This window comes from Propithecus coquereli, unplaced genomic scaffold, assembly GCF_000956105.1.
Source record: "Propithecus coquereli isolate 6110/MARCELLA unplaced genomic scaffold, Pcoq_1.0 Scaffold3, whole genome shotgun sequence".
In the NCBI taxonomy this organism is placed as follows: domain Eukaryota; kingdom Metazoa; phylum Chordata; class Mammalia; order Primates; family Indriidae; genus Propithecus; species Propithecus coquereli.
The window spans coordinates 1,256,868-1,283,604 of record NW_012148618.1 but is presented as its reverse complement, the minus strand read 5'-3'; the positions used below and the strand labels follow the sequence as shown (position 1 = coordinate 1,283,604).

The 26,737-nt window shown below is 37.3% G+C and overlaps 1 protein-coding gene across 1 annotated transcript; it reads left to right on the top strand.

Annotated features, from left to right (window-relative positions):
- Positions 1 to 225: 225 nt before the first annotated feature.
- On the top strand, positions 226 to 10,793 carry LOC105814157. The gene is made up of 3 exons (XM_012649073.1): positions 226 to 265; positions 689 to 1,037; positions 10,391 to 10,793. Exons 1-3 carry the CDS (start codon positions 226 to 228, stop codon positions 10,791 to 10,793), a joined length of 792 nt encoding a protein of 263 aa, XP_012504527.1.
- Positions 10,794 to 26,737: the final 15,944 nt, after the last annotated feature.

Below are 26,737 nucleotides of genomic sequence, written 5' to 3'. Positions count from 1 at the left end.
CCCCTTCTCAGGGGCATGACTAAAACGGGGAAGGAAGACCTAGACAAGAAACTGCTCAGACATTGGCTGACAAGATCCTGACAACACCACAGTGATAGCTGCATCCTTGCAAGTCTTTACTAGTGGCTGTTGCTTCTGTTCTCTGGAAATTCTTTAGGCCTAAGATCAGATTAAAAAAAGACAAAACTGAACTCTGGGTCCACGATACTAGTTTGTCCTTGAAGTATGAGGCTGGTGACAGAAGTAACTGTGTTTCTGACCTTGGGTAAGTGTCCTGCATCTACAGGGGGATGGCTTTTTAGGACAAGAGTCCATGAAAGGTGATCTGGTCTTGATTTCTCTCCCTATGCTTTATCCAGCACGCTAGGAATATAACTGAGAACTGGTCTGTGCATTTGTCTAGAAAGTGTGCAATTCTACGTGACAGGATAGATCATAGCCGTGATCCCAGAAGAGCCCTTGGCAGTATCCAGCTGTAAGAAATCTCTGGATTTATTGAGCCAAGAATCCATGAAATATAGCCTATGAAGTCCCTGATTATTGGCATGTATCTTTGGTCTCTATAATTAACCAGCACTTGAATATTGCTTGGGCCAGAGAAAAGAGTCATGGGAATACTGCATCCTCGATCCACAGAATTATACTGATTTGGGCATCAGGAACTAATCTGATTTTCTTGGCCCATTAGGGACTATAATTGCCGCTAAGACCACCCAGCCGAACTCCATGGATTGTGCTGAAGGAGGAGCTGTCAACATGCCTTGTAACCATTCTACCATCAGTGGAAATGAGTATATACATTGGTACCGGCAAAATCCCAGTCAGAGTCCTCAGTATATAATTAACGGTTTAAAAAACAATGTGACCAATGACATGGCCTCTTTGACCATCACAGCAGACAGAAAGTCCAGTACCTTGACCCTGCCCCATGTCACCCTGAGAGACGCTGGCATGTACTACTGCATCCTGAGAGTCGCACAGCAGGACAGATGGGGCTGCACCTGTGCAGTATCTTCTGCTGCCAAGCTGGGGCAGGGGTAGGCTGCATTCATTCAGAACAAAAGATCAACAGGAGTCAGGGAGGCAGAGAAAAGAGGAAAGGTTGGAAAAGACAAGGAATAAGGACTTCGTTTGTTGATGTGGCTGAGAACAATTACGAGGGGACTAAGAATCATGATCTTAGCATAGCAATAAAATGAAGAGGTTTAAGAATTTGTCATGATCCTTCTTCTTGTCAAAAAGGAATATTTTTTCAGTGTGTTAGTCTCAATGAAAAGGGTGAGGAAAATCAAAATAATTCTGCTCATCCCAAAGCCTTCTTTCGTCAGGATCCAGGGGCAAATCCAAGCTCTGACAGCATGCTAGTACAGTGTCCCAATAAGCAGAAACAAATTGATCTTCCTGTGAGAAAAATCTGAAAAGTTCTTTATTGCTAGTCTAGAGCATGCATATTGGTGACGAAAAAGGTTTTTCTTTCCAGAAAGAAACTAAAATTAAGTGAATATTAATTTATTTTTTGTCTTGAAGTCTTGAATCTGTAAAAAGTTTTCATCATTTTTTGATATTCCCCAGGCAACACAGAAATCCATCTCATCATGAAAGACTCAGGCAGAGCAAAACTGAATGCCCTGGCTGTATTTCCTCATTCCTCCCACCACCCTTCTCAGAGAACACGCTTTGACATTTTGTCTATCATGACAGCCTGTTTTATTTCAGTTATACGTATCTTTGCATATAATTTTATGCAACCACACACAAATTTACATACATAGGTACATACACACAGTTTTGGCATGTACATTGGATTTATTTGATTTTTTCAACTTTTTTATTTTTCATTTAATAAAGTATCCTAGAAATCTTTCTACATCAGTAGAGAAGTCCACTTCATTTATTTATTTATGTATTTTTTGGAGCCTATTTAGTACTTTGAAACATCCCATCACAAAATTACTTTTTCATTGATGTGTATTTGTTTCTATTTCCTCACTGTCATGAAGAATATTATGTTGTACATCTTTATAGATTCACCTTTGTATGTATATGTAAGTGTCTATTTTAATGAGATTGCTGAAACTAAAATTGCTATGTCAAAGGACAGGTGCATTTTAAAATTTTTTTTAATTTCAGAATTTTTGAAGAAAGTGAAAATTTGTTCTCTAAATGGTATAACTATAATCCTTATAATACATGCATTATATATATATATATATTATAATACATACAATGTAGTAATCATTCTCCAACCAACAGTGAGTGAAAGGATCCATTTTATATCCTTGTAAAAACTGAGAATTACTAACAGTCTGTATTTTAATAATCCAGAGATACTTTTTCTTTAGGCACTTCCCTGATTCCTAGTGCTTTTTGAGCAGTTTTTTCTATATGTATTGGCATTTTGTCATTTATTTTGGTCATATGTTTATGAACATATGTTCATAATGTTTGGAACATTTTTCTATTGGGTTCTTTTTATTTTGTAGGAATTTTTTCATATCTTAGATAATACTTTTACATTTGCTTGAATATTTTATTCTAACATATTGTCTTTTATTTTGTTTATTTTTAATGTAGCTTTCAATTTTTACATACTCAAATCTATCAGGTATTTATTTCCTTTTGGACTTCAAAGTTCAATGTCTTTTTTAGGAAATCCCTAAATATACTAATTATATATTTTAATCTGCATTACCATTTGGTGAAGTAAAAATTATATTGAAGCTTATGTTATAGATTAGGAAGCTAAGTCTCAAAGAGATTTAAAAACTTGCTAATATTCACAGCCTTAGTAAGTTAGCATCAACTTTTAAATTTATTTTTAAACCTGAGATTATCAAGCACTAAAATCTGAACACACATTGTTTAACCTTGCTGTATGAGAAGCAGTAGTAAGGAGAAAACCCCCAAATAATGAATCCAATGAAACATCAGTGGAATGGATCATGGTAGCCATCCCAGATATACATTTTAGAGAAAAATATCAGGGACATTAGGGTAAAAATTTCGAGTTATGAGTTGAGAAAATCAATGTTCCTTAATCTTATAGAAAGATAGTGCTAGTTTCCCAAAATATCCAAATGGTGTTGCTGATTGTGGAGGAATTTTAAAGCACCCTCAGCTCTGTATTAGCCATATATTTCTCAGGTAGAAAGGATATAGAAGGAATTAGAACATAAAGCAGAGAAAATAGAATAGAGGATTTTGATCCTTGATCTGAGTGGCATTTAAGTTTTTACAGGATATTCACGAAGACTGAAGAATTTCTTCTGGTGCATAATATGTACAGATTAATGTAAACTGCTATGATTATCATGCTGTGGAAATTGCTTTGATTCTACGAGTGTGAGTGAGATAAGGGAAAGATAGCTATACCCAAAATCTTAGAAAGTACAGTGAGATATGCTGGTGACAGTTTCCAAATGTTGGCACATCTTTTTCAAGATTCCTACAGCCAATTTTGTCATACTCATTCCCTCTTTCTCACAGTTTTTAATCTACTTTCTTTTGTTCACCTTTTGTTACCACCACCCTCTACTCTCCTATATTTAAAAACACAAAAATCTAAAACCTATATTTTTGTCTGTTTTGTTCACTGAAGTATCCTCTGTATCTAGGACAGTGCCTGGCAAATAGTAGATACTCAATAAATATTTATTTGTTCAATAAATGACTGAAAATTTTACTGGCAAATACAATAAAATACTAGGGGCATGAGTTAGATGCTCTATGAAAATACAAGAAAGAGCCCAAGGATATCACATGGATATCATAATGTAGAAAGGGAAATATTCCAAAGCCTTATTCATTCATTTATTCATTAATTCCTTCTTTTCTTTTTCCCTCCTTCTTTTCTTCCTTCCTTCCTCTTTCTTTTCCTTTCTTCTCTCCTATTATTATTTTTGAAATAGGTTTATATGTATTTTGTCAAGCTCTTCCCTGTGAAACTCCAATTAATTAATTCCCATTCAAAATTCTCTTTATCTGTGACAGTCTTCATAAATCATGTCAAGTGGTATAAAGTCCTCCTTTCTCTATTAAAATTCTTATATGTTCGTGTTTGTCACAAGGTAGTTGACCCCAGATGTTTAGAAAGGTTAGATGGCATTTAGTTAAAATACCACGAAAAGGAGGGAGAGGCTCTCCTAACTTTACAAAAAAAAAATATTGGCACTCACAATCAACCCATCGTCATAACTACGAGCCAATAAAGGCAGTGTCAAAGGCACATATGATGATTAAGCCGTGCTGTGCCCCCAGGAAACGGTGCCTGCCTAGTCCGAAGTGGGGAACGGATTAAGGGGAAATAAAGTCTTTTCTTGTCTTCCTGTCTTTTTCATTCCTGTGCAGAAATGATCACCTACCAATCAAAAAATCATGTGTCTGTCTCCTTACACTGAATGTTTTTTGCTTTAAATATTTTGCTAAATTTATCTTCATAAATTGCAAAATTAATGACTAGTTTTTACATAACTGTCAGTTTTACTATTTATACTAGTTTTATCATTAGAGATTTTCTGTGAGTAACCCTGTTTCTACATCCATTTAATAGGATATTCAACAAGAAAACTAACAGGAGTGAAGAACTCTGAGCTCTGGGGGCATATACCTTTTGAATTTTACTTCCCACAAATATATAGATTGAATCAGGAAGAGACTTGTTAGTAGTGATATTGTGGATTCTAATGTTTCACATGTTTGAGAGACTGAGTCTACAGTAAGGAGAATATCCAATTTGTTCTATCAGAATGGCATGAAATGGCCTATACACTAAATGGTATTCAAATTAACTTACCACTAGAAGTAAATAAGAGATGAGAATTTTGTGAGAAACGAAGCATACACACATATACAAATATGAAACATGGTAAAAAAATTCTGAGCTCAAAGAGGAGGAAACTGCTGAAAATAATTTATTTTAGTATTTAAAATAAAAGCTTAGAAAACTACCTGACATCATCAATGGAATGAAATAACCTGTGACTATTAAAGATATAGTAAATTCTAAGAGTAGAGAAAAGATTGAAATGGAAGACAGCATAAGACGATGATGGAGACAGCTAATAAACTTTGTGAAAAAATTAATATTCAAGTAGTTTTAAAATCAAAATTGGAAAATATTTGCACTGTTTTCCAATGGCAAATGATGATTTGTTCAATAAATGGCATTCAATAAATTGTCATATAGGAAAAAATGTATCCTGGCCTTTACCTCACATCACATGCAAATAGTAGTTCAGACAGAGCGCAGATCTGAATGTAAGAATAAAATATAAAGCTTTTAGAAGAAAATACAGAAGTTTTTCACTACTTAGTGTTAAATATTTCTTAAACAGGATACAAAAATATCTAAACATCAAAATTGGACTATATTAAAATTACCATGAAAATTAAGTTTCGAGAGTTAAAAAAATAGGCAGTGAACAGTAGATATTGGCCCACTTTGATTAAAAAAGAGAGAGACAGAGAGAGAGAGAGACCTCCTTCAAATCAATAAGAAAACAAGCAAACTCATAAGAAAGGCAAAAGTCTTAAGCAGGCTCTTTACAAAAGAAAATAGTCAAATGACCAATAAACATGCCATTTGTACAAAATGCAAAAAGATATAATTAATCTATACTGTTAGAAGTCAGGATAGTGTTACCCACAGTACAGAACAACTGGAAGATTTCATAAAGGGGGCTCTGAAATGCTAATAATTTTTTATTTCTTCATCTGGATGCTGGTTTCAAGGATGTATTAGTTATGAATATTTATCAAACTGTACACTGATGATGTATTTATACTTTCTTATATCTATAATGTACTTCAATAAAACCTTAAAAATAATACAGTGGCGTCATATTAATTACAAAGTAATCTGTGAACTAAAACTAAAATTTCAGGTGTTTTCAAACTAGTCTTCCTTTCTTGTCTCTGGGCTATTTGAGTAAGAACACATTTGTTAAACAAACATGACTTCAGATTTTAGGTATCCTCTAGTCCTCTATTAAAAGATGATAGATGAGAAATATGATAATGGTCTGTTTTCCTCTATCTTGGCTACAAATGTAGAACTTTTGACTCTTGATATGTAGTACCAAGGAGCCTACCTGCCTAGCTATGGATGCTTTGGATTATTAGAAGAGTTGAAAATTCTATTGAATAGGACATGATGATATATAGCTCATGATACTTAACACTTTATTGTTTAGAAGAGAGTTCATGGCAACTCGAGCTGCAAAAGTCTGGAGAAGGTATGTATTTTTACCTGGGAACATTACTAACTAAGAATATCAGGATTCTGTTAGTAAGGAAAAATAAAATCCACCAACTGTAGGCAAAAAGCAGTGCTTGTCATAGCCTTAAATATTAAAGTGCTCCCATAGCATTGTGGCATATCACGTGGTCAATAAAATTGGTTAGGCAACATCTTTGCCATAATTGACCTTATCGTGGAATCTAGGGTGAGTCCAGTTTGCCATAATACCAGGTAAGGGGAATTCATCCAGTCTTTGGATGTGGCAGGCTGATAAAATAGAAAAGAGAAAGAGGAACACGTGGATTGATGGCATTTATGAAACAGCTTTGGAATAATTGTCTTTAGGTTCCATGTTTAGATAAGGAAACAAGGGCTAATGTTCAGAAAAAAAGTGGAAGGATCAATACTAAGTTACCTGCTGGGTGCAGTGGCTCACACCTGTAATCCTAGCACTCTGGGAGGCCAAGACGGGAGGATCGCTCAAGGTCAGGAGTTTGAGACCAGCCTGAGCAAGAGTGAGACCCCATCTCTACTAAAAATAGAAAGACATTAGCTGGACAACTAAAAATACGCAGAAAAATTAGCTGGCCATGGTAGCACATGTCTGTAGTCCCAGCTACCTGGGAGGCTGAGGCAGGAGGATTGCTTGAGCCCAGGAGTTTGAGGTTGCAGTGAGCTAGGCTGACACCACGGCACGCTAGCCCAGGCAACAAAGCGAGACGCTATTTCCAAAAAAAAAAAAAAAGAAAAAAAAATACTAAGTTATCAATTGACATGAACACAAGAAAGAAGATTCACTATTAGCCCAAATAAACATCCCAAAGCCTCCCATTCTCATGGCCTCCATTGCAGAGACCCAGGCAATTATTTCCACGCAACGAATGCAGTAATAGCCAGGCTTGGGGATAGTGTTTCAGGTGTGCTCTGTGCCGCATGGATAGAGATCTTTTTCTCTAGTGGTTCTATCTACAAATAGAAACACATGCAGACTTTCTTGCGTACCGTATGAGAGTTGAATCCTTCTGGATTGCCCATAATTTACTGATATTTACAACACCTGCAGAGACCTGAGCGCTGATGAGCTTTATTGCAGCTGTGTTCCCCTGCTCTAGGACCCCTTGGAAGCACTTTCCGTCTACGTGATTGACTCCATCCAGGGAGGCATTATTCATGAGGGGATTTGACTTTGTCCTTTTATTTCCTAAACTGACTTTTATCTTCCCATGAAAACCTTTCCACTTGGCCTCTAAATTCCCATTCTATCAAAAACTAACATTTTATAGCCCCTCTGAAAATTCCTTCCACATGCCTTATCTGAGACTCAGCAGAGTAGTTTTCTTTCTCCTGTGTTTCTTATTCTCCCCGACCTAAAGCACCTCAGGTTTAGAGGTAGGAGCAGCTACTCTTTGTCCCCCGGCACAGTCTAGGCTGTTATCTTTGCACCCTTGAGGCCCATGCCTTTTGTCATACTTTTCCCAATTCCTTTTTTCACTGTCACCTTCATAAACAGCAAACACTCCTCTTCACCCAGTGAGGGGTTTGACACAGCTCAGAAGATTCCACCGTAAGCTGAACACCATGTGACTTAAACGTCCATATGGACCATTCAGAGAGAAGTCCAAACTCATCAACTTTAAGGACCATTAGTTCAAACCCCCTTTAACCATTAACTCTAGAAAGATTCTATGCTAATTCTCAATTTAGATGCTGCATCACCTCTGAAATCTTAGATCCAGTCTTACATCCAATCCAACTTCCCATCCTTAGATTCTCACAGAGTTACTCTCGCTGCACTTGTTCTTTGATTATGTATGATCATTTAGTCCCTTAACCCCTTTATTGTCACTTTTTTCTCACAGGCTTCTTATCTTTTATTTTCTTACCTATAACACTTAAACTCCATGGCTCATCACTTACAATCTTTAGTCATTAGCCTCATTATTCTTATCTCAATTCCGTGTCATAGCAGTGATCTTATTAATTCCCAATCATGGATCAATATCGTCCTTCTTGTAATGCATATCTGATAAGGAGGGTTCATTCAGGCTAATCACACAGGCGCGCAGACTGGCATCACTGAAACACGTTCTCTTCAACGCTAAGTAGGCCCAAAGTTTTGCCAGGACAGTGTTCTTCTTTCTCTGTCATTATCTCCCATTGCCTTTCCTACAGGAGGCTATTTCAAAACTTCTCACACACCTCAGACTTCCTGACCAAGAACCTCCCTTGGGAGACACTTAATTTCCATTTATAAGAACAAAAAATATTCCATTAGAAAATAATAGGTGTTTCAAATTTCTGCCTTTATATCCCAAAGAATTACTTAAATCTAAATCAATCCTTTCCTACTTTATTCCCAATAAAATGGGAAATAACTGTCCTTTCTCCTATCAAAATTTGGTCCTTCTACCTGTAATCCATATTCCAATCCTGTCTGTCTCCTCAGAACATTGATCTATTGTTTATAGATTCTTTCCAAAAGCATGTAAATATACCCTAATTTTAATTGCACTACCATTACCACTTCAACATCCTCATCCAGTTAACACCATGTCTCTTTCCTCCCCTTCAGATGATACAGAAATCTCTAGAAAGAAATTTCTACATTCAAATTTTCTCTTCCTGATGACTTATCTCACTGCAGTTAATCTTCTGATAAAAAGACCCAAATCATGATCCCTGTGCTGTTAAAAAAAAATCCATAGTTCAATAACACAATAGAATGACTACAGTTATCAATAATTTATTGCATATTTTAAAATAACTAGAAGGTTTGGAATGTTCTTACCACAAAGAAATGATAAATGTTTGAGGTGATGGGTAACCCAGTTACCCTGATTTGACCATTACACATTGTATGCATGTATCAAAATATCGCATGCACCCCATAAATATATACGACTATTATGTTTCAATAAAAAATCAATAGACACTGAAAGGTCATCATCTTACTAGACGTTTCTTCAGCATTCACTCTGTTGGCCATTCATTTAAAACTCCTTTTCCTTTCTTTTTAAGAACACCTGCTATTTCCGATTTGCCACTCACCTCTCCAGACTACCCTTTGAGGTTTCTTTGGTGCTTTTTCCACTATTCTTCCCTTCAGGGTTTGGGTTCCTCGAGGATTTTTTTTAGTCACTATTCTCTTCTGAATGGTGCTCTAAGCATTTGTCTGATGAAATTTCGTCTACTCTTACAGAGTAATAACGTATGACAGACGAGATAGTAGGTGAGAAACTGAGCTCGGGGTGAAAAAGAATTAGATTCCAATCTTTGTGTGTCCTTGGACAAATTATTTAACTTCATAAAGAGTTTCCCATTTGTTAAGTAAAGATAACATCTACTCTAAAGGGCTGTAGTTCATAGTGTGCAATAGTTGCCAGTGGTTAATAATGTGGATTCTTGAATCATACTGTTGAGACAAACTCCAGTTCTGTCACTTACTGTGATCTTGGGCAGATTACATCTTTTCTTCCATGCTTCAGTTTCCTCATTTATAAAATGAGGACGATAATACTATGTAGTTCATAGGATTAAATAATATTTTCTAGTTCATAATATTAAAACAGTTTCTTAATAGGCAGACCCCTGAAAGCACTCACCAGATTATGGTGCTAAGAAATTCAAACCTATATAGGAGCCTGGAGATGGAGCATAAAACCTGTTAAGACTCAATCTGTTTGTATATTTGACCTCCAGAGGGCGATGTTGAATAGGCTGGAAACGGCTGCTAAGAAAAGGTCTGTGTCACTCCTGAGCTTCTTTCCCTGGCAGCTCACTGAGGTGCACATTCTGAGCAGTATCCACACCAGAGCAGTTGTTGAGGAAGAGTATCTCTTACTAAGAGTCTCTAGGCCTTGCCTAAACGGGGAGCTTTTGAATCTCACATTTTCTCCATTACAAGGACTCGGCATCCTCTGGCACGTTCCTTCCTGCTCAGGAAGATCTTCCAGAACAGAGCTCTCAGCTTCACTCACTGCCTAGCCATGCTCTCAGTAACCATTCTACTGCTTGGAATGCTCTACACACTAAGTAAGTAATATTGTAACCCTGTTCCTGCCTCCATAGAAGGAATATTGTTCCAGTTGGAATTTAAATAGAGGCGCTGTCTGTCTCATTACAGGTAGGTCTGTTCTGGTCTCACTGACCCAGCATTGATGTTGCAGGAAGAACAGGAGCCCAGTCAGTGGCCCAGCCGGACGTCCACGTCACTGTCTCTGAAGGAGACCCTCTGAAGCTGAGGTGCACCTATTCCGGAGGAGTAGTTACCTCTTATCTCTTCTGGTACATCCGATACCCTGGCCAAAGCCTCCAGTTTCTCCTCAAGTACACATCAGGGGACACCTTGGTTAAAGGCATGAAAGGTTTCGAGGCTGAACTGAGGAAGAATGAAAGCTCCTTCCACCTGAAGAAACACTCAGCCCGTTTAAGCGACTCTGCCCAGTATTTCTGTGCTGTGAGTGACACAGTGCCTGGAGCTGCAGGGGGAGCTGAACACAAACCTCCTGAGACACTGGGTTTTTCAGAGACTCGGCACAGCCTGCCCTGTTTGTAGAAAGGTCTCTCATGTAATGAAAGCAAAGAGGATGGAAGAGCAGAGACATGGGGAGTGCTTGGCTCCTGAGAAGAAACAGGAACCTCAACACATTCCTTCTTTTACTACAAGGTCATGTCACACAAGACCTAGAACAGAGAGACTTCTGTGGATGTTCTCCTTTTGCCTGCAGATACTACATTCCAGAGGGTCAGGATTCTGTTAATAATTTAGTGTGACCAATGTAGGACTCCTGCTCTTTCCCCCCTCACCTCTGATATGCTGCTTCTACTACCTTTTGTTTTTCAATTGATAGCAACTCCATTCTTTCAGAATCTCTGGCCATAACCTCAGATTTATCTTTGACTCATATTTTGTCTCTCACTGTTCACATCTAATCCATCAAGAAATCTAGTTGGCCCTATCTTAAAAATTGACCCACAATCTGATCACTGCTGCCTCCCTGGTCAAGCCATCCTCATTTCTCAAATGAATTACTGTGAGAGCTTTCTAAATGATCTCCCTGCTTGCCCTTCCACAGTGCATTCTTAATACAGCAGCCAATGAGATTTCTAAAACATAGATCAGGTAGCTCTCCTGCTCAAATCCTTGAAATAATAACTTTCCATTTCTCTCAGAGTAAAATCAAACACCTCATACTGGCCTATAAGAATACATTACCTATTAATATCTTACATTGCATTTTTAAAATACCAACAGAAAATAACTCTGCCAACCCTAAATTCTACAGCCAGTGAAAATATCCCAGAGAAATTATAGTAAAAAAAAGACATTCTGAAATGAAGGAAAACTGGGAGAATTCACTGTTAGCAGATCTCCTGTGAAAGAAATCCTGCAGAGAGTTCTTCAGACTGAGGAATGGATACCAGAGGAAAATTTAGAACTTCAGGAATGAAGAGCAACAGAAATAGTAAATATATGACAAAATACAAAAAAACTAGTTTTCTCTTTTCAGAACAGCTTGGTTGAGGTATAATTGATATATAAGAAACTGTACATATTTAATATATATAATTCAATGAGTTTGGACATATGCATACATACTTGAAACCATTATTACAATCAAGGTAATAGACATATCCATCACCTGTAAAAGTTTCCTTATGCCTCTTTATTTTTTGTTGCTGTTGTTGTTGTTACTGCTATTGCTGATGTTATAGGAACACTTAATATGAGATCTACCCTCTTGGCAGATGTTTTTTATTAGGAACAGCAAGAATTTCTTAGCAAAATTTTAAGTACACAATACTATACACTTGTTAACAATAGGCACTGTATTATACAGAAGAACTTAGAACTTATTCTTACGTAACTAAAACTTTATAACCACTGAACGACAACTCCACATTTCTCCCTCCGTCTAATCCCTGGAAACCACCATTTTATTTTCTACTTCTATGAATTTGACTATTTTATATATTTCACATAAATGGAATCATGCAGTATTTGTCCTTTTGTGCCTGACTTATTTCAGTTAGCATAATATCCTCCACGATCATCCATGTTGTCACAAATGGCAGGATGTTCTTCTTTTTCAAGACTGAATAATATTGATTTATGAATATATCACTTTTTTTTATTTCACTTATCTGCCACTAAGCTTTTCAGTTGCTTCCATATCTTGGCTATCATGAATAACACATTTAGAAGAATTAAATTGGACCTCTATCTTACACCATACACAAAAATTGACTAAAAATGAATTAAAGACTTAAATATAATACTGAAAGTGTAAAACTACTAGATGAACATATAGAGGAAAAGTTTTGTGACATTGGTCTTGGCGATGGTTTCTTGGATATGATACCAAAAGCACAGGCAACAAAGGCAAAAATAGACAGTTGGAATTGCATCAAACTAAAAACCTTCTGCACAGCAAAGGAGGAACTTACAGAAAGGGAGAAAATATTTGCAAACCATACATCTGATAAGGAGCTAATATCCAAAATATGTAAGGAACTCCTAAAACTCAGTAGTAAAAAAAAAAAACAATTAAAAAAATGGGCAAAGGACGTGAATAGACGTTTCGCCAAAGAAGACATAGAAATAGCCAACAGGTATATGAAAAGATGCTCAATATTACTAATCATTAGGAAAATGCAAATCAAAACCACAGTGAGATCTCACCTCACGAATGTTAAGAGGGCCATTATAAGAATATATATAACAAGTGTTGGTGAAGCTGTGACAAAATTGGAACCCTGTACACTATTGTGGGAATGTAAAATGGTGCAGCTGCTATAGAAAAACTTTATGGAGTTACCTCCAAAAATTAAAACTATAATAGAACTACCATATGATCCTGCAATCCTACTTCTGGGTATACATCCAACAGAATTAAATCGAAATTTCAAACAGATAGCTGCATTTCCACCTTAATTACAGCATTATTCACAATAATTTCTCTTCTTAATTAATTTAAAATGCCTGTGACTACTGAAATCAATTGTTATAACATCGTCTGTTGGGGTTTTCAAAGTCTGAAGATCAAAGACATCTGACCACTATAACATAAAAAGGTGAGTGAGGATAAAGTAACCTACAAAATTGTGAGATTTCTGTATTTTTCTTGAAGCAATGAAATAAATCTAAACAGACTGTGAAAGATTAAGTAACAGGGATAATGCAATCCTTAGAGAAAGCACTAAAAACATGTTACAAAAAGAAATAGGCAAAAAGCAAATAGATAAATTATGATAGAATATTGAGGAACAAAAACAGAGGGTACAAATGGGTAATAAATAATAAAATGGTAAACTTAAACCTAACTATATCAATAATTATATTAAATTTAAATGGTCTAAACACAAATTTAAAGACAGATTATCAGCATGGATTCTTCTTTTAAAAAGATTCATCCACATACTGTCTACATAACACCTACTTTAAATACATATAATGGTATAGATAGATTAAAATTAAAATAATAGGAAAAGTATCCATAAAAACACTAATCAAAAAAAATCTGGAACGGCTATGTTAATGTCAGACACATGAGACTTCAGAAAAAGAAATATTACAGAAATATAGAGGGATATTGGATAATTATAAGAGGATTAATTCTCTAAGAGAACAGAATGTTAAATGTGTTTGCAAATGACAACAGAGCTTCCAAATACTCGAAGCTAAAACTGTTAGAACTCAAAGAAAAATAGACAAAAACCACAATTACACTTGGGGACTTTAACCCTTCGTGTTTGGTAAGTAATAGAATAAGTAGCTAGGAAATCAGCAAAGACACAGCAGACCTACCCGACATTATCAACCAATTTGACTTTATCGATATTTATGAACACTCATTCAACAACAGCAGAAAGCACATAAATGGTGCTTAGAAGAAAATTTATAACAGTAAATATTTACACTAGAAGAAGAAAAAAGTCTCAAATCAATCTCATTCCTTCTTTGAGTGTGTCCCTGGTAATGATGTCCTATATCGAAAAAAAAAAAAATCCCAGCAATCCAGGAAACTCTTTTTTGAGTTCAGGCAAACAAGAGTATTTTCTACTGCTACTGTACCAGGTACCCAGCTGAAAAATGATAAGCTTCTTGTAATTTAAATTTCTCTCCTATGCTCAAAGATTAAATTGAGATCAATTCTATTCACATCATATGCCTAAGTCCTGGTTATGAGCTTTCCTATTATAGTGATGATCTCAGAAGAGGTACAGGAGAACCTTGTTCCTTCATCTTTTTAAAAAAATTATCACAGTTTTAAAAAAATTATCTGCCACAAAATAAATGCTATTAATATTATACACATCATGAATTATACTAGAACATTATAGGTTACCTTATAATACATCTACATATTTTCACACAAGATGAGACATCACTAATTGTTAAATGGAACTATGTGTCACCATGCTTTCCCTTATCCTTTGAAGGGACAAGCAGAAAAATATTCAAGTCATGCAGTGACTCAAGCCTGTGAACAAATGGTAAAGCTGGTAGAGTAAACCAAGACTGGGAACTAGCTGGGAGTAGCATATGATAAGCCCATGAACTCAGAATAGAGTGGAATGTGAGGAGTGCATAGCCCTTCCCAGTGCAATGTGCCCGCCTTTCTCTTTAGTTTTCACTAAATACATCTCAATATAACAATATAATAACATGCTGACATCTCATTTAATTGTCAGAAGCATTATAGGACATAATGAAAGAAAAAATCAGCTGTTCTATATTCTATTTGATCTGTGAGAGTATAACAATCAATTTTTTGTGGGCAAGTATAGAGAAAGTATATGAGAACTCTTTGTACTTTCAGCTCAATTTTTCTGTAAACCAACAACTGCTCTAAAATTAAAGTCTACTAACTTTTAAAAATCAATTTTAATATAGAAGCTAAAAAGAAAAAAGAAAAATCAGTCCTATGAGCTCCATCTCATAGAAAATATTTACTATGGCCAGCTCAGATTGTTTATCACTTTCCTGCACTGCCTATTCTCTTCAACTTTTGTGTTGGTGCTTCTCTGGTTGTGTGTTCACTATGCAGCATGCATTATGTGAGATTTTTGCATATATTAGATAATTTAATTACAATAACATGGAAAGTAGAAGTGATTCTTGCTAGGTAAAACAATACAATAAGTCATTTAAGACAGTACGTTTATGCATTGAATAGACATGTGTCCAACTCTCAATGCCATCATCAATTGAATTATAGTAGGAAAGTTAATAACATTTTAAATTCCAGTTTTATCCTCTGTACACAGGGATCATCATCATCATCATCATCATCATCATCTCATTAAAAGTTGCTTCAATGATCAAATAATAAAAGATATTTAGCTCATATGGAGGCTGAGAAAACAAATAATTTTTACTCATAATCACATATCTAGTACATTGTGGAGAGTAAACTGAGTTTAATCCCTAGCTAGCATGTTCTCACTTGTAAATGGGAGCTAAGCTATGGCTACGCAAGGACACACAGAGTGGTATCAACAGACACTGGAGACTTAAAAGCTGTCAGAGTAGGAGGGGGATGAGGGATGAGAAATTACCTGCTGGCTACAATGTACACTGTTCAAGTGAAGGGTACACTAAAAGCCCAGACTTCACCACTATTCAATATCTACATGTAACAGAATTCAACTTGTACCCCCTAAATCTATTGAAATAAAAAAAATGTTTTAAATCCCTTAAATCCTTTAAGCCAAGTATTTTCAATTTATTGCATTACTGATGTATTCTGTTGTATACATATATTGTGAGTAAAGGATGGGAAGAATAGAAGAAAAGTATAGGGAAAGAGAGAAAGCAGGGAAAGCGCTTTGAAACCACCGAGCACATATTATCTCTTCAGATATTCAATCACACGGATAAATGTAGTCCCTGATGCCTGCTTAACATGGAGGCTGCAGACCTGATAAAAGAACCTGGCACAACATCCTCTAACCTTCAATTGATTTGTTGCCCTAGATCTGGTCCACTACAAGGTCTGGTCTCTCTACAAGGTTATAAATGTTACTTTCTTTGCAGCTCCTTCTCCTTGTACTGATGAAATGGAAGATCATTTCTCTTCTGTGCTGACACAGCCCTGATTATATACTGGGGTCACAATATCTTTCCTTCTATTGCTATGCAAACTGTGTGGAAAGTTTTCTTTTTATGCTCAAGACTGTTGTTTAAGCCAGTTGGTAAGAGAGGAGATGAGGACTGTCAGCTAGATTTTTCCATTTTCCAGCAGGCGAGACTGTACGTAAATGCAGAGGGACGCTGGCAGTTTACTCCTGTGCTGTGTGAGCTTCCTTTTGTGAAGCCCTGAGTCTGCAACCGCTTCTCATGACTCTCCTCTCTCTCTCACTGTCACCGTCTTCAGCAGCAGGCTCTTTCCTGGCAGATCTCAATATGGAATTAGAAAAGAATTGATGTGTATGTACCACATGTTACCGCAGACAGATTGATGGGGCCAGGCCAGAAGGAACTCTGTAGAAAAACTCAGGGATAGAAGTAAACATCAGAATGGGATAGACAGCTGAGTAGGAAATACTAGGCAAAAAAATATACCAGAGACTGGACACCCATAAATGTCCTTATTTCTGGGCTCTGTGGCTATAGGTACTGTTGCTCCATAGAAATATTGCTCCATAAATTAATATTGCTATATTAGAGACAGAAATGATTTCAGGAGTTTTGCAGGGCTTTGCCCTGAAGGAATATGTGAACATAATAGTTTGCATATCAAAAGCTGCCTCCCCTCAGGAGGGCATCTCAAAGGTCAGTAGCAGGTGCTTTCCAAGGTGACGCTGCAGTCTCAAACTTGTGGTTTTCCCCTGCTTTGAACAACAAAGCAGGTTTGCATGGAGCCACGGGATGAGAGCTGACCAAAGAGTGCCTGCCTGACAGACAGACACCTATGGCTAAAAGCACTTAGCCCAAGGGACAGTTCCTGCTTGACTTCTGATTACCTGTCTCCATCTGCAATAACTAGATAAAGAAATATGGAGCCACTGTATCTCTGTTTAACCCTTCTGTTAAGTGATAGCTTTATCTTAGAACTTAGAAGTTTGTCTTTGAAAGATTTTGTAACCATTTGTTCACATAGATAGAGTAAATTAAGGGATCTATACAAGCCTTTTGGAAGACTTTTAACCTAAAACGAACTACCTGTTATTACGTAAATCTGTTACCCCTGGCAACCGATCACTGTACCTATAAATACCCATGTGAAACTTTATTCTTGGCCTCACAGTTTTACGGGAATACTATGGGGTCCCCCGAGTACCCCCTCTTTTTTCATAAATCTATAAAACTGTACTTTTATCTCTGTGTATTCTTTTATTTCTCTATTTTATTATTTCCTTATCCTTTGCGACAACCCCTGCCTAAGGGACCGGATTTTTTGCCGGGAGCGCAGCTAACTCCCTGCAGGGCACAACAGAGAACACATGAGGTCCTGAGAAAAGACTGTATGTATTGGGCACTGGAGATCTGTGGATATCGCCGGAATTTTCTGTGCTTTTTCCAGATGTCCCTTCTTCAGTAGGTGACTCTCTGAAGCACTTCTGTGTTGAATGAAGAATTCCCTAAAGGGCTAAGTCTTCCTCTCCTTATCCTTTCCCTAATCAGTGCCAGGTTGTAGGGTATGTCATCTGGGATCACAGACTCCATTGAGGACAAGTCCCAGGATCCCAGTGTTTTCCATTCTAGTGTGAGCGGGAAGCCAGGCCCCCACTGTACCTCTACGCCATGGCCCTTCCCTAGTCCTGGAGACAGCGCTCAGACCCCGCAGTCTCTCACAGCAGCCCAGGATCTTACAGCCAGCTGAGCAAGTAACGAAAATGTAGTCTGGGACTCACAGCATCCCCGCCAATGACCAGGCTTTCTGATTCAAGGATACGAGAGTCTTGTGACAAATGCCATGAATAATTTCAATTGTTCCAGACAGAAGGTGCAGCAACCTGAGCCTTCCCAGGGTGAAGCAGAGACATGCTGCTGCTCTGTGCTCTGAGAGGCACGAGAGTGACAGATGAAGCTGCTCCCATGTGGCAGCCCCATGACAGAAAGGAAAAGATGTCATCCTTGGAAGCCAGTTGAAGAAAATACACACGAAAACACTTTCCCAAGGACAGAATGCTTATTCTCTGTTTTCGACAAGAAAGACTGTCTGGGATGTGCTTCCTTGGCCTAGTTACCAGGTAATAATAATGATAATTGTGACGATGTTAAAATCCATCATGCAACATCACTTTCATTAGCAATTAAAAATGAATAAAATAAGTAAGCATGAAATTCAAGAAATTAGAAGAAAAAATCAATCTAAGGAAAGTGTGAAAATGGCATTGATAAATGTAAGTATAATTTAATGAGAAAAAAGAAAAAGTAGAATCAATGAGTAATTTTTAAAAAATTGAATCATGAAAAAATTAGATGAACTGCTCATTCATTGAAATAATCAGAAAAAGAGAAAATGAAAATGAATGAAACTTAAAACAAAAATGAAAAAATATAAATGAAAAGAAAACTTTATAAAATATCACTTTAACATTACTGTATGTTAAAAAATTATTAAACTTGATATAATAGAAATGTATATGTGTGTGTGTATAGATATATACACACCTAATTATACCTATATATACTATATATGGGTGTGTATATAATATATATATAGGTATACATGCATACCTATATATACATAAATATAGTTTGCCACTATTTTACCATTTAATTTATATTTTATTTCTCATTGTGTTTCTCCTTTCTTCTCACCTCTTTTCAAGCAGCTGTTGTCTCTGTGTTTCAACATGTAAGTGCTGATGCCTGACAAGACAGAAAGCTGTGTTTGCCTACAAGGTCTTTTTGTTTCGGAAGCTTGCTTTGGAAATGTAATTTTACTCAGGATTGTATAGGGTTTATAGAGATAGTAGAGGTGGAAGAGGGGTTTTGGTAAGAAAAAGTAAGGAGAATGTGGCTTTTCCAGGAGAGAAGGAAAAGGTCTATGGGTCCTAGAGCAACAGGATCGGGTTATTGGTTTTTGACAACTCTCTAAGAATTAGTGAGACCCAGAGTGGGTTGGCTGCTTGGTGATTAGAAAGAGTTCTTAGCCTCGCAAAAAATTCTCACGGCCTTGTAAACCTGAAAAACAGCATCCTTCTACTTGGAATACACATCTAACAGAAATTGTTTACTGTACATTGGATAATATTTTTAATATTTATGAATCTCCCCAGGAGGGCCACATTTGTGTTTCTACTCACAGACCTTAGTGACACAATTTAAGTTAAATTGGTTTGTGGGAATGATTATTGGGCAAAGAGTAGAGCTTGTCACAGATTGTCTTTACAATCACACACATAATCCTGTTTCTTGAAGCATCAGATCTCAACAGTTCCAAAATGTAAAACGTCTTAAGTTTGGATATTTAGCCAGGACAAAAGGAGAAGACCCTGTGGTCCTCTGCTCACCTCTTGCAGCTTCAAACCAGGTGTGATCACAGAAGCTGTCAGACTTTCCCAACAGGCTAAGAGATAAGGCACCCAGTCATGCTCACTGTGGGTTATCTAGGGTTCCCTGAGAGAAAGCTATAAAAGGATGTAAATTCTATAGTAATTCCAAACTTGTCTGTCATACAGTCTTGCCCATCAACAGGGAACAAAGTCCTTGATCTCTGCATGCCAAATGGGGGAGAGAGGTCAAAATTCCTATTCCCATTTCCTTTCATGCTTGACCGGTACGAGCAAAACTCCAGAAAGGACTGCCAATATCCTATTTGTAATAAATTTAAATTGGCGTAAAAAAGAAGAAAGAAGATTAAAAGATTTCTTTGCTCATAGGGAGGCAGAGCTTCCTCCACCTTTAGTTCTCCCGGCCTTGGACTCAACCGCCTACTCCTGTGCACTGAGCACCTACAGCCTACCCCAGTGGTGCTGCCGAGCTTAAAGCACCCAGTGTCAAGGCAGCAGACCTGTTCTCTGCAGGTGTTTTGGGAGGAGCAGCCTCAGTGAATCGAATATTTTAACAGTCAAAAAAAATCTAGAAATGCAAATATCTAGTATTCAGTAAATATTACTCATAAATAATACGGATTATTATCAACTTCTCTTCCTCTGCATCAGCCACGCCAGTAAGTCAGTCCTGCGCTCTCGTTTTTTGGCATTACATAATGTGACACCCTAGGTCACTCAAGTCTATACACTAAGTTACAATAGTAGCTTTTCATACTTTGCTGTTCCTCTTCCCTAAATGTTGGTTACATTATCTTTTTTCCTGCTCCTGCATGAATGGGGCCTGCAATATGAACACTCCCTACACACACACACACACACACACACACACACACAGAGGCCTAAATCTCAGTAACTCCTACCAGTGAATGTAGTGTTGATCTCTTTAATTTCTAGTTACTTCTGTTCCAGTTTTTTCCATTTCATCAACATGCACATTTCATTCTTTGTCCCATCTCATCATTTTCCTTTTCGGCCTCTTTATGTTTCCCTGACAGGATCAGGCATGTACTCACTACTAAACTGAAACTAACTGATGAGCACACATGTACATAGAGGGAAGTAAAATTCAATGGAAATCAGCCTGAGGGAAGAGAGAGGGAGGGACAGGTGAAAACCTACCTAATGGGTACAACGAACAGTATCTCGGTGATGGATACTCTTATAACTATGACTCAAGCATTATAAAAGCAATTCATTTAGCCAAAATACCAAAACTATTTGTACCGGGTAATATTTTGAAATAAAGAAATTTAAAAAAAGGAAATTGACTTCTAACTGTTGTCTATCCATATCTATTCTGTGATCTTAGATAGATTTTCTCCTCTATTACATGGGGATAATTTTACCTACTTTGTCCCTCACTGGATTATTCTAAATTATCCTCTAAGATGAATATATCTTTTATCAAATAATATAAAACTAGTAAGGAATTATATAAATGATGGGATGAGCTTCATTCTATGGATGAAGTAAAGTGTAGACTATTTCTGGAATGGATTGTATATGAAATTGCAATATAGTCAGGGGTTTAAATCACTAAAGAGATAGTTAGTCATATAAAACAGACAGAGAGAGTTGCTTTGATGAATTAATCAGGAACACAGACCAGTTAATTAATTTATAGTGCCTGTTAACATCCAAGGAAATTAAATCTTTGATCTCAAAATTAAGCTCCAGCCCTCTGCACTGTAGTCATTTTAAGAATTTTAGTATTATGTAAAGCTACTAATTGGCTTGAATAAATTGATTAAAACAAGAGGTGTTTCCCGTGGAATGAGAATATGTAATAATTTCTCAGTCTTGGATAAAAAGGAGTAGAACAAATTTCCCTGGGCAGTGTTAAGAGAATAAAAACACAAGATATCCCCAGCATCCACATTACAGATTTAAATTAAGGGAATAAAAATATCTCAATAGTTGAGCTGAGAAAGTGAATATCCACAGCTGTGTACTAGGAAAGTATATGTTAAAATATTCATAAAACTCAAAGTGATTAAAATAGGTAAGTATATATGTTTCTCTCTTGGATCCACTTAGTTTGTATGCATATTTATTCTCAAAAATTAACACAATGATCTGGGGTTTTTACCATACCACTTTTACATCTCAAATTTTGATGCAGATCACCTGGGGATCTTGTTAGAGTACAGACTATGATTCAGCAGGGCTTGAAATTCTGCATTTCTAACAAGCTCCTGGGTGATATTGATGCTGCTAGTCTGCTGACCTCTCAGAGCAAAGTTTACACCATCTGAGAGAAACAGTAGTCCATGGTAGCTAAGTGTGTCCATTCTGGTGCCACACTGCCTTGATTAGAAGCATGGCTCCGTCACTTACTAGCTGTGTGATCTTGGGAAGATTAATTAACTTTTCTGTGTCTCAGTTTTCTCATCTGGAAAATGGGAATAATGTTAAATACCTCCCAGTGTTATTGTGAGGATTAAATGAATTGATCTATATAAGGTATTTAGAAGAGTTGATGGCACCATTAGTTGTATTTGTATTAATAATTTATCAAGTTTGCCATATCAAAAATACCTATATATTTTTATTTGATCTAATTGGATACTTTGTAGACCAGTTGTTTAAACAGGTGCAAGGTGACTAATTATTAGATTTTGTATAGTTGTTCTACTTCTTCACATAACTCTTGTCACAGAGCAATGTACTCATATATTCTGGGCATTTTTTACTTAGGATGGATGTGGCCTGATGATGGTGATGTATTCTTGGATTTTTCTAGATAGGAACTCAGCTGGGCTGGGCCTTTTGCTATGGGCCTGTTGAGGAGAAATGGGAGTAGCAGATTGAGCTTCAGGGAATCTTCTAAATAGATTGAAACATAATCTGGTTTACATATACAATCTCAATGTATCCTCGAGACATCCCCATGGCATAAGCAATATAAGCCCCATTCTACTAATTAGGGAACTATTACAGACGTGGGTTAAGCAAATTGTTTGATGTGACCTAGCTAGTAAATGGCAATGATGGAATATTAATCTAAGTATATTTGACTCCAACATCAAACCATTAAGGTAGAATTCATCATTCCTCCACCAAAAGTTTTAGGTGTCAAAAATATTTGTGAAAGTTTTTTCTTAATCCAAAATTTTTTATATTCAATATTCTCTCTGTTCTGATGGGTCCTGAGCTCCCTTGAGGACTTCTGTGGTGCTGAGGAGAGGCTTACACAGAACTGGCACCTTGGACTCAATCTCTCTCCACCACTCCTCATCGACACTGGCGGCTACCCAGGGAGGACTCAGAGTGAAAGGAGAACTGTCCACATGAGCCAAAGGCTCTCACCACCAAATATTTCCGAGGGACCTGGTGTTGTGGTTGGTGCTTCTATTCAAGCTCTGGGAAATGCAGAAACATCCCAGGGCTCAGCGGTTGACTCTGGTCCTTTCCTCTCTACCACAGTCTCCAAAGGGCTTGTTCTATTTCTCTTGCTTCTTGCTGAGCTCTACTTTATGTGTAAGGCAAGTGGACAAGCTCCAAATCTTTCTTAAGCTGCCTCTCTAAACCTTGGATAAAGTCTTCCTCAATGGCCCCATTTTTAGCAGTTATTGCCTGTGCAAGGTTTGCCTGTAATGCCAGTGCAGATCTTTTTTGACACATTAGGTTTTAAAATTGTTTTCGACAGTAGTGCCTTAGGACTGTGAGGACCTGGAAGGCAGAGACTGTATATTTTGTCACATTTATATCCCCCAAACCTAGTACACTGTCTGAAGCTGTGTTAGTGAATGAAGAATGAGTTGAAGCTGGAAAATCGGACTCTGGAGAAATGCTTCAACCAGGAATGAACTTTATGCTTTTTGGCCTGTATTCCTATGGAGGCTTTTTATTTTTCCTTTTATTTCTAACTGGTGTGTACCAGATAACAGTTACTCTTTCAGCTTCTATTACCTAATGTCGAGCAGACCCAGTCTGCATAGTCCAGAATGAAAAGATGACTCATGGAGCAGACCCACCACCCACCTGCAACCAGGAGCAGAGCCTCAGAGTATCAGAACTGCGGCTGACTCACAATTAACATACCACGGACAACAAATTTGCTGTTGTGAGCCATTGAGATTTTGAGATGGTTTGCATTGAGCGTTACCACGATCAAAATCGACTGATATACCAAGTCATAGCAATTCCATCTTTTAAATATTTCTCAAATTCAGCCACTCCCTTTCATTCCCCTTATTAACTAACTGTAGATAAACACAATCTTAACTGTAGTAGGATTGACATAAAATGGCTTTGTGATTTTCTATTCTTACGTGAAAGTGCAAGAAAAGATATATAAGCAAATTACCAGGTTTATACACAGAAACCATCATTTATATTGGTCATATATACATTTTTTGATAAATGTTCCCATATTTTTTACGAAGAAAAAAACTTTACCTTCCATTTAAAGAGGCATTGTTTTTAAATTCCCATATCAATTTCTTACTCTCATGGAAAATTATGTAATCCAGCTTCTCATCCTGAGTCTTTTATTTTTTCTTTTATTTATTGATTTATTTTTTTTTAGAGACAGGATTTCGCTCTTGCTCAGACTGGTCTCGAGCTCAGACTGGTCTCAAATTCCTGAGCTCAAACGATCCTCCTGCCTCAGCCTCCCAGAGTGCTAGGATTACAGGCGTGAGCCACCGTGCCTGGCCCTATCCTGAGTCTTTTAATCACAGAAGATACCAATTTCCATGCAAATAGTAGCTGCAATTTTACATTTCTCTTACTTTTAGATTCCAAAGCATATTTTTCTTGTTTTTAAGCCTTATACTACCCAATAATCCATTCCAAAAGCATCCCCTAAAAATATTATCACATTGAACTCTTTCATTCTGAAGATGTTAAGGGCAAACACAAATTAAAAATAAGAAAACAATTTTAATTCTCCCTGGTGCAAACATGGAAAGACACTCTCCCCTCCCTTTTCTTAGAGCATTTACTTTACAAAATCTGTAATTGCGAATTCTTTCTCTGTCCCTCTGAAATGGGTGTAAACCTTTTTAAAAGCTAAATAAACCTCTTGCCAGTTTTACAACCCGGAACTATCTTTCTCAAGCACCTGGGAGCCATCTTTCTGAAATGCAATCATCGAGGGAGATAGTGCCCCAATCACCCACTTTCTGTGGGAGGGTAAGAGCCTAACTTCAGCTGGCACTTTACTCAGAGTTGCAAACCTACCTCCTGCCATAAAGATATGAGAAATTTTTCCTTCATACAAAGGCAGTTAGAGAACACAGGTGGCTCAATTACCAGGTAAATTGAGGAGCAACTATGTGTGACAAATGGTGCTTTCAAGTTTTCTTTCTTGAGGACTAGTTGTTGTTTGTCTTGAGAAATTATATGCAATTAGTTGCATCTGCTCGACTATATAAAAGAATAAGTTTTCTTTTTGTCTTTGTAATCTCTTTGGTGGATTGCCTGTGATATACGTCACATTCTAGTTCAAGGCTTATTCAATAATAAAACTGTTCTCTTTCTCTTCTACCTCTGTGAAGAGGTGCTGTGGGTTGGCAGGAGATTTTGTTTTACTTTCCCAACAAGGTTGCCCAATGCCTTTCCGTAACTACTGTGCTTGCCTGCCGCTCTCCCTGAAAAGTGACATGATACTGCGAAAAGAGTGAGGGTTTCTTACGGCTCTGCCACTTCCTGGGTGTATAACTCTGGGCATTTTGTAGTAAATTTATGAGTGTCGATTTCCTCATAAGTACTCCAGGAAGTATGTATAAGTACTTAATTTATAGTGTTATTGTGAGGATTAGCAACATTTAGGGAAATGCATAGCATAATGGATTTAAAAATTTAAAAATTAAAGTTAGGAACCGCAGCTTCCATAAGGTACACTCAAAACTTCACTTGTGTCCCAATATATGTTCTGTACTGGGAAGTTGGAAAGGACACAGTCCCTTCTTCCAGGGAATTCACTCTCATGGAGATAGAGTGACAGAGACTAGATCCCATAGCCATGGCTCTCCATGGGCTGGAATTTGAATAATCTTCTGACCTACAACCTCCATTTAGAACAATAATTGCTGCGAGAAATTGGACAATCTCCATGCTCCTGCACTATTCTGTGCCTTCCTAAAAATACACTGTTGATGCCTAAAGCCAGACTCAAACCCTGGCTGGAGTGGCCGTTTCGCTGCAGAGGAAGTGGTGTGAGCTCTAGGTTTTAGTCCTCAAGGGGGCATTCTAACCTGAGAACAGTTACTTTAGGCTTTCAGGAGGATTAATGGCTGAATGGAGAATGAAAATCTCCGAAACATGAAGAGGTCTGACTAATTTAGGCTGAGTGTGGGGGGATGGGGGGCAAGAGAATTTGTGGGCCAGAAAATTCCCAATGACACACATGACCCTGCTTTCTTATCACCAGTTCTGTTTTCTTGTGTCCAAGAGTCAAAATGAGCTTGAGATTTGTTTCATGTTTATTTAATTTTACTTTCATGAATCAATATTTCTTAGCATCAGGGACCAGTATGAGCTTTTAACTATTTGTCCCAAAATAATTTCCAATCTCTGATTAATGTTCTTATCTAAGCCATGCCTATACTGGCTTAGATCAGAAATTCAAGGATAAGAAAAATAAAAGTAAAGAAAAAGGCAAATAGAGAAAAAATAAGGTGTAGTTGGGAAGAAGAGGATGGAGAAATAAAGATAAGAAGGTGGAGGATTATCTGAATTGAAAAACATTGTCTCTGAGTTTCTCAGCAGCAACAATATTAACATGGGAGCGGCAGGTAGTTCTCTTGGGGGGAGGGGCTTTCCTGTTCACTGTAGGATGTTTAGCAGCATCCCTGGCTTGACTCTAGATGTACACGCCCAGTTGTGGCACACCCCCAGTTGTGGCAAACACAAATGTCTCCAGACACTGCCAAATGTCCCCTAGGAGAAAATAGCCCCTGGTTGAAAACCAGTGGTCTGTATGTCTATATGCTGCATGTTGAATTCATAGAGTAGAAGCAAACTTTTAGGACCTGTATATAT

What these genes read in the sequence shown, in the direction of transcription:
- LOC105814157 (XM_012649073.1), top strand. Translation starts at nt 226, where the DNA reads ATGAGGCTGGTGACAGAAGTAACTGTGTTTCTGACCTTGG. An exon ending in AACTGTGTTTCTGACCTTGG is followed by an intron (nt 266 to 688) that starts GTAAGTGTCCTG and finishes TTGGCCCATTAG; the next exon opens with GGACTATAATTGCCGCTAAG. An exon ending in GCTGCCAAGCTGGGGCAGGG is followed by an intron (nt 1,038 to 10,390) that starts GTAGGCTGCATT and finishes TCACTGACCCAG; the next exon opens with CATTGATGTTGCAGGAAGAA.